This window comes from Perca flavescens, chromosome 7 (assembly GCF_004354835.1).
Source record: "Perca flavescens isolate YP-PL-M2 chromosome 7, PFLA_1.0, whole genome shotgun sequence".
Lineage (NCBI taxonomy): Eukaryota > Metazoa > Chordata > Actinopteri > Perciformes > Percidae > Perca > Perca flavescens.
Genome location: NC_041337.1, coordinates 32,983,173 through 32,995,658, shown reverse-complemented (window position 1 = coordinate 32,995,658; position 12,486 = coordinate 32,983,173). Strand labels below are relative to the sequence as shown.

General features: G+C 40.7%; 1 protein-coding gene across 1 annotated transcript in view; it reads right to left on the bottom strand.

The window, feature by feature from the left end:
* Positions 1 to 240: 240 nt before the first annotated feature.
* The window catches only part of dnase1l1 (deoxyribonuclease I-like 1), a 17,205-nt gene continuing 4,959 nt past the window's right edge, over positions 241 to 12,486 (bottom strand). The window contains exons 3-10 of the mRNA XM_028583517.1: positions 7,316 to 7,510; positions 6,070 to 6,158; positions 5,887 to 5,976; positions 5,689 to 5,801; positions 4,582 to 4,694; positions 4,304 to 4,461; positions 2,814 to 2,910; positions 241 to 1,819 (exon numbers count right to left, since the gene is read on the bottom strand). Of these exons, the coding sequence (XP_028439318.1) occupies positions 1,646 to 1,819; positions 2,814 to 2,910; positions 4,304 to 4,461; positions 4,582 to 4,694; positions 5,689 to 5,801; positions 5,887 to 5,976; positions 6,070 to 6,158; positions 7,316 to 7,465 (984 nt within the window). The 5' untranslated portion in view covers positions 7,466 to 7,510 and the 3' untranslated portion in view covers positions 241 to 1,645. The remainder of the gene's footprint in view (positions 1,820 to 2,813; positions 2,911 to 4,303; positions 4,462 to 4,581; positions 4,695 to 5,688; positions 5,802 to 5,886; positions 5,977 to 6,069; positions 6,159 to 7,315; positions 7,511 to 12,486) is intronic.

Sequence of the window (12,486 nt, the reverse complement as noted above, 5' to 3'; positions counted from 1 at the left end):
AGCAAGTTTCTTATGTTAAAGTCTCTGTGATCATTTAGGGAATAATGAGGGGACGAGGTTTGCTCCAAGACATAGAATGGGAGAATAAGATGGCAAATAAAATAAAAAAATAAAATACTAAAATGAGGAGAAAAAGAGAGGAAGGAAATACAAACGAAAGAACAAATATCTTGTTTGTGGTTTTGACACAGACTTTGCCTTTCTTATTCTCAGAAAAGTTTACTTAAAACCAAGTCACCACAGAGTTTATGCAATTTATTATACATGGCATTAAAAAACAAATATGTTGAAAAGAGTATGTGCATATAGCTTGTATAAGGCATCAACATTTAACAATAGTAGCAACCACCTTCCCTCTATATTTCACAGACAAAATGATTAAATACCATCACCATAAATTATACCATTACATTAGTAATTCATGTGCTCCATGTAATTATGTCTGTGCCTCAGTTTGTTCATTTGAATAACTTCATTTGTTCTCTCAGCTTAATGATACATGCCTTCTGACTAGTACTGGCCCCACGATACCATATCATCATACTTGCGATATTCTGTGATATATTGCAATTTATTGCCTGTTTTCTAACTTCAAAGTATGTCCTCAAAAGGAAAACTTTATCAACATATGTTTTATCTAAATGCTAAAATCTAAATTTGTCTGTCTATCTCACTTTGCTTTTATTACTGCAAAATGGGAGCGGACTAAAAAAGCTATTGATTTTATTATTGTAAATTTTCATGAGTAATTTATATAATCAACGCCTGTGCGTCCGTGTATCGATACAGTACTGACACAGAAAATATTGGGATACTATGCTTTTTTATATATATATATATATATATATATATATATTTCCCTCCACCCCTACCTTTAACTACTACAATAATTTCCATACATTGATCAACACTGGACACTCGGATTTGGATCTCGGGCTGAGACACATGGAGATACTTCTGGTTTTTGACACTGTTCCATTATCTTTGATATGCCTGAAATGTATTTGACAGAATAACAGATTACTATAACATTTAAGATAATACTGCAGATCACATCCACTTTATAGAAAGAGCAGCTTTAGCATTCTGTAGCACCTGTGTGCACCTGATCCTCTCTGCCTCGGATCACTTTGAAGGCATTAGGAAAAAAAAGGTACAACTTTAATAAACCAAAGGATCAAATTAACTACAGTACCAGTCAAAAGGTTGGACACGTTATGTCATTCACGTAAATGGGAAAGCGTGTCCAAACTTTTGACTGGTACTGTACATTAACTGGACAGATTATTACTCATTTGAGGAAACGAGTTATCAACATTTTTCACATCTGCCAGCATATGTACTGTTTTGTCTGCAGTGCAGTGAAGCAAAGATTCTTTAACTTGACCCGTACCAGATACAAAGGTAGTTAATATTGGATGGAATACATTATGGTAAATATCAACAGTTGGGTCATATGTGTGTGGTTTTTCCTAACACTGAACCCAACATGGAGAGCTCTGTGGAGCGTTTTCAGGGATTCTTTTTTGCAAGTTGGGCACCGAGTTTTGGGGAATCATGAAATTCTCACCAGTTGGTGAAGTTCGCTTCCCTGAGATTGTCCTTGGACTGAGATGACAACAAACCACATTTATATTGTTTCTAACTATGACCATAACATTTGGAAAACAAGGGAACTGAGGACAAACATTAATGCCAAGGGAATGCCAACAGTAGAAGAGACTTTGAACGCAGCGTTTCCCAGCATGCGCCCCACTTTGAGAAGCCCGCTGTTCTTCAGCAGGACCTCCACTGGGTAATGGTCGCTCACCTCCAGCGCCTGAACACAAACCACAGAACAAACAGTTCAGCAACCTCAGCACACATCTACAGAGCCAATCACAATGTTTGTTTACAATAACTTCCGGGTAGAAAACTCCTGCCTCCCGTACATGTCAAGTCAAGTCAAGTCAATTTATTTATAGAGCGCATTTACAACCAACCTAAGCTGAACAAAGTGCTGTACAAAGTTATATTATGTTATAAAAACGAAGGAAGACAATACAAATATGGACATAATGAACATCATACAAACAACACACTTCTATACAAATGTCCCTAAACTAAATCATACGCCAAAGAATAAAAATGTGTTTTAAGACGAGACTTAAAGATCTCGGCAGTACAGGAGGACCTAATATGAATGGGAAGTTAGTTCCGGAGTCTCGGGGCCACATACAATTTAACAGTGCAGAGCACACTGGGACGAGGTACAACATGTTTGGTGCTTTCATGTCAACACTTTCTCACAACATTAGGATGGAGACCTGATGTACCTGTTGGGCCACAGACTAAAGAAAATCCTTTAGAAAAAATCCCCCAAACTAGCAGTCAGTCCGACCGGCGGTGACATGTTGCCGTTTGTAACATTAGATTTGGTTTATCGAAGCTGCTCGCAAAGCAACACAGGACAGGAAATAAGCACCGCAGAGATGTCAGCTAGGTCGGATATCCGTATTTACCTTCATGTATTTAAACATTGATAATGACAACAGAAATAAACAATTTTGCAGATTTCACATGTAACACAGTGGTAAACTTGGGTATTACACACATATCTGTACATTATAAGTCAACTGTCAGTTGTCTACCCGGAAGTGATTTTTTGTGTTAGAGTGACGTCAGGGTGACTCCGTCTGTAGAACAGAATGTGGGTTTTATATTGTGGTATTGGCATATTTTATACATTATTTTTACTGTTTGAGTTTGTTTATCACATTAACATTCTATTGATGAACACACACACACACACACACACACACACACAGTATTACCTGCTCCTCTGTGAGTTGGTATTCCACTTGGAAGTTAAACGGGGTGGCTGAAGAAGGCACAACAGCACCGGCAAACTTTTCCCCGTTCACGACGATCCTGTTACACACATTTTACGGATTTATTTCTCACTCAAAATATGAAGGCATGTTAAAGAATTAAGGCCTGCTCACACATCAGTATTTTGCTCACCGAGCCCAGGTTAATTAAGCTACACAGATTCATTCTCTCCTCCATGCTTCCTGTTGATACCGTGTTTGTTTGAACAGCTGAAGGCTTGCTCGCTCTGTAAACACGTTCAGTCAGGTTTGCCTCCGCGCTGGTCACAGAGGATGTAGGAGACATACTCACCGCACACTAACAGGGTGCAAATACACTACCCTGTAGTTAGATCAGATGTCAGATAGATACATGACATTGAGTACATTTTTATGCACACCAATATTCCTCTATTATTCCAAATATGACAATAATTCCGAATTTGATACAGGTTATTGAAAGAGTACACTCCATTTGGATATTCAGAATAAGGCCTTTTGTGAATTTAACATTTTACAATTTAGACGTGGTATATGCCAGTGTTATTCTTGTTTTAGAGGCATTCTTTAGACATATGCAGAGCATTTGTAATTTGCGTCAAAATCAGGGTTTTTACTGCCGTTTATGGCCCATTGCTTGTTTATGTCTTACGGTCAGCTCTGTGCGTTGCTATGGTTGTTGTAAACCAACCAGCCAACGGTTTGCAGGTCGGAGATGCATGGCCAAAAGAAAAGAAGGAGAAACACAGCTTCTTTTAAACATTATGAAAGACTTGGATGTAAACAGGTTTTTGGATATGCACAAACATCGCAACGCCAACCAAGAAGGTGGTTGATTAAAAGAGGGAGGCTGTGCGTGCATGGTCCAACAAGTCTGCCAACGGTGGAAAACTTACAAAAACAAACAAACTTATTATTAAGGGAATATTCACCGTCATTAGCAATGTAAACAGCTTAGACGGATATTGTCTTTTTTTGGAATAAGGGCAAAAAGCGGAACATTAAAGCTATAGTGCGTAGTTTCTGTCGCCCCCATGAGGAATTCTAAGCAATGGCAACAACACTGTTACCACGTCCACATGATACAAGCCCCCCCCCCCTACCCTCCTCCACACAGTTGCTAGTAGACAAGGAGGACACAGAGAATTAAAAAAACATGATGGACTCTTTAGAAGAGGTAATTATCTTTACTCGAGTTTCTGCTTGGGAAAGTCGCCGGACGACACAATCTTCTGAACATAGTCATACTGAGAAATCCAGAGAGAGTTGTGTGGAGCTGATAGTCTTAATTAGCTTTGTAGCAACTCATTTGGCAATGGCTTGAATTTAACGGACGTTCATTAATATCAAAAAGTTACGCACTAAAGCTTTAAGTGCATGTAAATGTATTTACTGAAAAACTTATAGGCCACCCAGGTCTGATGGGGGCCTAGCCTTAAGGAGTGTGAGTTTACCTGTCATAGGTGCAGGAGGTGGACAATCGCACAGTGGTGTCAGAATTTTCCGGAATGAGCCAAGTGAGGTTCTTCTCTGTAATCAGACGCACATTCTTCTTGTTCTTCTTAGCAAGGTAGCCGCAGTCGGCGTTGAAGTCCCCGAGAAGCATCACATTCTGCTCATATACACACACACACACACACACACACACACACACACACAACAACACTGATGGTAAGGCTACACACTCTTACACTTCAAAGTACCATAAACAGTCAGCGAAATGAGCTTTCACCTCGGTTTTCCACATCTTCCTCACATCTTGCAAGACGTCATACAGTGCATCCAGCTCTTTAGTGGTGTTGACTGGAGTGGTGTGCTGAGGTATGAGGACAAACTCCTTTATATCTGAATATGGGGGAGGGTAGAGGGAGGGAGGGTGCAGGGAAAGGTGTTTTTCATTATCTTAGGCTACAACTACAATCACTGTTAACATATACGCAGAACTAATCTCAGTACATATTAACACAACTGACAACACATATCACATGACCATTCACACACACTGGGCATGCGCATGCCGGTGTGAACAAGAAGCAGATTGTCTGACGTTACTCTGCGTTTAAAAATCATGGATGTAGAAGTTGAAAATACAGAAGATACTTTGGGGAAAGAACAACAATGACGAAAAATAAGAGCAGGGATTAATAAGCTTAGACCGACGACGAGGTGGAACTGGTACTGAAAGGTATGTAAGCCTGCCTGATGAAGACCTGATAGGACTGACTGAAGTGCATCAATGACTACAACAGCAGTGTTTCCAAATGTCTCTGTTTTAGGGGCTCGGAAACGCTGCAGTAGTGTGAACGTGAGTTGAAATGTAGCAAAAGATAATAGGGGTTCTGCACACTGCTGCGTGGCGTGTCCGTTTTTATTTTGGCTCCCATGTTAACAGGTTAGAGCTTTCACACTACCTGCATGACACGTAAGTCTCGTGTCATGCACGTAAGGCCCGAAAACACATGCCTGCTAGAAATAGGACCGACGCCTATTTTTCACGAGACACACAAGCGCGTTGGAAGCGTTTCCAGGTAAAATAGAATAGGAAAAGATGTTTATATGTCATTTTGACTCAAATACATTTAATAAATGACATTTTGATGTTTTAAAGTCTTTAGGTTTTGACATAAATGCAGTTATAAATGCAATTTAAAAAAATAAATAATTATCGATTTTCAAATATTGCACCTGACAATACAGAACGAAATATTCACAACTGACATGCAACAGTAATGCCACGCTCACGCCACTCAGCCGGTGTGCAGGAGGCCTTTGTTTTAAACTGAAACCAAGTAGCGTAGATGTAGCCTTAGAAGGGAATCCTGAGTGTCAGAGCACTGACCTGTCGTGGGGGCTTTGAAGCGGACGACAAAAGGCTCTCTGGAGAAAGCATCGACATCTCCGGGTCGATCGTCTGGGTACTGATACTGGCCAGTTACTGTCACTGTATTAGTCCTGCACACATTCAGACAAACACAGATTGGTTGGCAAACACCACTCTGCATACAGTAAATAGCAGAAGTTTACAGGATTAGCTCACCTGTAAACAAACACATACTGCTCCTGGTATCCGGCAGACCTGCCCAGTCTCCCACTGGACACAGATGAGTAATCATGATCCGTGTCATAGCTTAATATTGAGGAGACACAGACAGAAGTGGGTAAAACTGTTGATACTGCTCCGTGTGTGTGTGTGTGTGTGTGTGTGTGTGTGTGTGATCACCTGTTGAGGCTGTTAATCAGCAGTGGTACAGCTTTTTCTTTAGTGTCTCTCACTTCCATGAGCAAACACACATCACAGCGAGCGATGATCTGGGACAACACACATCACGGCAAAATGAAAAAGGTGATTTCCATGGTAACACATCGAAGTGGGTGTTGCATTTTGGGTATAAGAACACTGGCTTTGTTATTAGTAGTGGGCCTAGACCATGGAGTAAGAGAGCTGGATCCACTGCTGCCACGTTAGCCTTGCTGCCAATATGCCCAGTGGCCACTCGCAGTATTCATGCACAAGATGTAATCTATTATTACAGTGAAAAGGGGTAAATAAGGGGACTGCTTTATTTTACAGTTTGCATTCCATAGCCTTGCACTGTCTTGATAGGCGTGTCACTGAAAAGCCATTACCCCAGCTAAAATCACTCTTGCATACTTTTCTTACTTAAAGTGGCCATATTATGCTTATTTTCAGGTTCATAATTGTAATTTGAGATTGTATCAGAATAGGTTTACATGATTTAATTTTCAAAAAACAGGTCACCCAGAGACTGAAGGCAGGACACATTCAGAAACCCGTATCTCATGGATGTTTTTTTTTTCAAAGTTTGTATGTGTGTGGAAGCACCAGAGACACAAAATAACACCCCAAATCCCAGAAAAAGTGATTTTTCATGTGCTAATTTTCAGGTTCATAACTGTATTTAGAGGTTGTACCAGAATAGGCTGATGTGGTTTAATTTTCAAAAAACACCATATTTTTGTTGTAATGCACATTGCGGCAGCTCCTCTTTTCACCCAGTGTGTTGAGCTCTCTGTTTTAGCTACAGAGTGAGGCATCACACTTCTATCCCATCTTTGTTGGGAGTAGCACATGTGCAGTTGCTAGGTAAGGACTACTAGCCAGTCAGAAGCAGAGTATGATGGCGTGCCCTGACAGTAGCTAGGTAAGGACTACTAGCCAGTCAGAAGCAGAGTATGAGAGCGTGCCAAAGGGAAAAGCCAAAAAGCATAATATGAGCACTTTAAGAAAAGTTGGTAAAAACAAAAGGAATGTTGACATTTGTTGATTTGTCCTCTAACTTTGTACTTCGTTATTTGCACCGATAGAGGTCCCCAGAGAGTATTTTATTATTGATGAGCATTGATACTGTGTATGTACTAAATAATTGAGTAATCGAAAAGGGAATAAATAAAAACATTTGCCCACTGATGTTATAGAAAATATCAAAAGTATCAATTTGTCTTACCTTGGTAAGAATAGACATGACGATGCTGTTCTGGGACTTGGAATCCCCATAGTGATGGAGGTTGAAGGCACAGATTCTAAAATCTGACGCCCCTTGAACATCACACATACCCAAGAGGAAGGAGAGTAGGAGGAGGGAAGAGGACCTCATGGCTCAGAGCTGCAGGAGACAGTTACCTTGTGTGAGAAGGAAAACCTGCAGGGAAGATCAGATTTGATTAAACATCTACAGTGTGTGCACACAAAACTGCAGAAGTAGCAGAAACTGTAAATACACTGTGGATTGCATGCACTGTACAAATGTGGATAAGAACTGTAGCTTTTCTTTTGCGTTAAATTTGACATTTAACGCAAATAGTGAGGGGCCTGGGCTGCTACATGTTTAGCTCCCATACCCAGACCCCGCCCCGCGGGGTGTACCTTGGCAGCCATGCACAAACAGCCAGGCATCTAGCACAGACAATACATTACAACATGTTGCTTCTCAGCTTTAAAACTCAGGTCAGCCATGTCCCAGGAGAGACTTTTCAGGACTCGCTCTTATTTCAATAGAGGGAAATGTGCCATGGTCTTTAGATCTGGAGGACATAGTGGCATTAGACTTAGCTGTAATTTCTACAGTTACTTACCACAAAATGCCCAGTAAAATACCATCATTTTCTTTTCCGGTTCATTACTGTAATATGCATTGCATTATGGGTAATAACATTTAATTTACAGTGATTTACTGTATATTTTGAATTTGCGGTAGTCTGCTGTAAAACAACAGCAGTAGTGCTACTGTAGTTGAATAAGACTAACTGAATTTTAAATAAAATTGTTAGTTAATGTTATAGAAGCATAGAAATGAAATGGAAAAATAAAATATCACTATAAAATGAAATACATTTAAATTGTTATGCTTTTAGCAGTGAAGGTAATTAAAAAATGTGACATGTTTTTCAGCAGTGTCAATCATTTATTGAGAGAAACAAGAAAGCCATTACGGATATAAATGCTTGACCGCCAGATTTGAACTCTGACCTCACGACTTCAGAAGAGTAGCGCGTAGACACTTCGAAGGCGTTGAAAGGAGTAACTTCAAAGGACTACCGCCCGGTTTGGTCTGTGCGTGTACGCACCAGAGTCCCGGGTTACACACACTCCTCGAAGAGAGCTGGAGCAGCGTCAAGGTAAGACCAATTTTTGCTAATTCTGTGACATTAAAATTTCTGCTCACAAGCCTTCCCAAGCAGAGACGTAGGTTTAGTTTACCGACCTTCGTCATAGCTAGGCAAGAGCAAACTGTTAGCTATAGTTCATTTCCCCCATTGTGTGATTAGTTATAATGACGACGTTCGGTAGCCTAAAGCTAACACGCGTTGTTCGGGACATCTTTTTCACTTGTCAGACCACCATTATCTTTGTCGGAATTAAAAATTAACCCATATTCTAGAAGTTTAAGGTCAGTAACTGCTAGCCTTTTAGCTTGCTGTTGCTGCATTTTGGCTAAAATTACCTCCGCTTATGTTGAGTCTGTGGGTTGGTTTGTCAGTGTTTTAGCATGATTAAGCATAACGTACCGCATTTATATTAACCAAACATTAGTGGAGGTAAAGTTAACATTAAACCGTTACCTCTACAGTTGCCCATCTAGTTTTAATAGCACCTAATGTTAACATTACATCTTTTTTTTAAAACACCCACTCTAAAAGTTATGTCGGGTGACAAGGAAGACGTCTTTAAGTAATAATGTGAAGCATTTGTGGATAGCATTTTTTTCCCCTTGGCTTCAGAGTTTGGCCACTTAAAACCATCAAGATGTCCAGCAAAAAAGTGCCCAACGTTACAGTAGTATTGTTGCATTCTGTAATGTGATATCATTGAATTCATCCTTTTTAGTTTATGAGACCTAAGCCAAATATTGTTTAACTCAAAGAATATGGTGTTAGGAGTTGAGCGTATTAGCTACCATGGTTTATGCATTACGTTTTTCTTCACAACATAGTGTTGTTGTTAGCTATCTAGCTATCTATTACGTGATTAACCTTTTAATGCATCACATAACATTCTGTGTTATTTTTTTTTTATCTTGTTGTAATTGTGTTTTATAACACCATGCATGCACTTAAAAATATAAATTTTCATCATTTCATATGTAGAACAACAACCAATTAGCCTACTTCCAATATGTGAGATGCTTTTCTCTTTTTAGTTTGCAGCCAACATCGACCAAGATTTCAATTGAGCAGGAGGTGACATTGCCCACCACACCAAGGCGGATCATGCTAGGTACGAGAAATGGTTTAAAGAAGAGGAGGATGTTTTATTAGCCATGTATGTTTGGTATTCTGTGACACACTGTAAATGAGATAAGATGTTTGTTTGTTTTTTAGGAAGAAGTTTGACATCTTCCACCCATTGGATGGTCAGCATTGAGGGGAAGGTCCTCTTTGAAGTTAACCAACTTAATGCCAGTGCTTTTGTCGTCTTCTTTGGCTCCTTTTATGCGTTCAATCTTGAATATCAAGAGTCAGCATCTACTACATTGGAGTTGGTACAAGGTAAGTAATTATCTGCATAAAGCATTTAATAGGTAATGGTACATATTTGGACTGTATGAGCACTCTATACACTTACTGACAAAGAGAAAACAACTGAGAAAAAGATTTGGGTATATAGAGCCCTATTACTGTGGTAACTTACAGTGAAAACACACCGGGCACGTAAGCGTTGCACAGCTATTTTTATTTCAGCGCCTATGTTGTCCAATCGATCCGTTCATACTAGTCACGGAGCGGCCACTTTGGCCCGCGAGATGCAGCAATAATTTCGTGTCATTCGGAGAATGTGTCAAGCAAGGCAGTTACTCACATAGACAGTATATAAGAATGGACCACCAGATCCCGTGTCTCTGGACGGAGACCAGTGAAGACTATTAGAAGCACTTTTCCGGTGATCTCTTGCTTTACTGAGCAGCCTCCAACTGAGAGAGACAGCGTAAATGTGACGTGAGCAATGTGTCTGAAAGTTGTAAGTCTTCTGGTAGCTGTGCCAAAAGAAATCTCAGTCATTCCCAATCTTATAGAGACGGAGAGTGTAGGTATATGTAAGGAGATAACATAGGCACAGGCTAATTATTGGTAACTAACATGCTAGTTAACATTAGTAATTAAACCTAAACAGCTAATGTAAGTCTAAACTGCCTGCGAACTTCTCCTGTACTATACGGTAATTCCTCTACTGTGTGACAGTAAGTCTCGTGGTTATGACCCAATCGTTAGCCTATTTTTATAAAAACATCTGCTACGGAGACTACGTGAGCTACAAGGTAATGGAGCCTTTTATACATTGTCGTTTTTCTCAACCCGGTCTCACGGCAGTTCGTGTAAATGTCCACGTTATTCTTAATCTCTTGATACGTGTTCACGGAGACGTTTTTCTCGTTTTTTATGTGTAAATGTCACATTATTTTTTACGTGTAAATGTCACATTATTTTCTCGGGGAAAGGACGCCGGGAGGCGGCCAAAAAGGTCGCTCCATAAGCCGGGGGCGCCGCGAGATGGCCCGCGAGACGGCCCGCTGGGGACGCCCCACAATAACGGGATGGTGGAGTTTGGGTTTAGGAAAAAACTTACGGGAAAAGGGTGCCTTAAACGCCGGGAAAAGGGCGTCGTAAACTCCGGGAGACGCGCCACAGTAACACGCGGGACAAAACTCCACACGCAGGGACGCCATCCCCGGGAAACAAAGCGCCGCACACGGGACGCGATCCCGCTTCGCCGGGTGAAAGTCCTGTTTTGTTTGACCCATCCACCACCCCGACCAACCTCCCTATGCGGATTTTCGGCTTTTTATGTTACTCCCTACAATTTTCGTGCTGTGGCAACAAAATATGCGTCCCATTGAAATACATTACTTTACATTTTCGTGTTGTCCGCCACGTAAAAACCGACAAAAACGTCTCCGTGAACACATATCAATAGATTCAAATAACGTCACATTTACACGAACTTACATGAGACCGGGCTGTGTTTCTTTAGAAATAAACAATGGACAAATATTCTTTAAACGCTTCAAATGTAAAGTTATTCTCTGTCAAAGTGACGTCAAAATGAATGCTAGTCAGTGGAATGCTAACGGGAGGTGATCGCTTTGTAGCATCAAAATGGCGCCATAGGAGGTTCGAGTTCTGAAGCGAAGCTTACCCCCCCTTGATTAATCACATACAGGAAGACCACAGTAGGTTCATGGGGATTTGGGCTGTCTTGACTTCTCACAGCGAGACACGCGATCAGGCACAAGGATGGATGGACAAAGAGAGTGACACACACACATATACTGTATATAGCCTACAATTACCACAGTTTTCCCCACAAATCCTGTCTCTTTCTATCGGAGAGAGAGAGAGGGCCGAGAGAAGAACGATGGCTTACGCGTACGTGCCCGGTGTGTTTTCGCTGTGACTTACTGAACCGAACGTGCTCGCTGGCAGGTTTTCTTCCATATATACTGTATATTTAAAGGGGGATAAATGGCTCTATTTAAAGATGACTGCTGTTGATTATTATGATATATCTTATATATCTTAAGGATCAACCCAGATGAGGGCACCAAGTGCATGGCCGAAGTGGGTACAAGCTGCAAGACGGGAGTTGTCCAAAGAAGTCACCACCTTCCTCCAACGGCTCACCGAGTTTGAGTGGAAGACATCAAACTACGTAAGCATTTTATTGTGTGATGTAATATAGTTAACATCAGAAAAATGATTACACAGTACGATGAACAGTGCAGCTACGTACCCTGCCTGCTCCAACATCGACAGAACTAAATGCACCGGCATCCTGTATTTAACACTTGTGTCAGCACTGGTCACAGTTACTCAGCAAAAGTTACATAGTGTTGTTTTAATTATAGTTAAAGTTTTCATATGTTTTTTGTTTTTTTTGTCTTAGTGACTGATAAGAACAACAATCTTTGAAATTGGTCCAGTATTGAGCAAGAACACTGACCTGCAGCTTTGAACCGGGCTCCAATGTAATCATATAGGGCAAATGTGCGTCGTCAATTTAGGTCCACTAAAAGTTCTGTTTTTGCCACTGACGGTCTCAGATTATTATTCTAAGTGTCTGACAACATTATGGAAAGGATCCCTACAGAGATAGACCTTTAAGTTAAAGAGGAAGATCCGT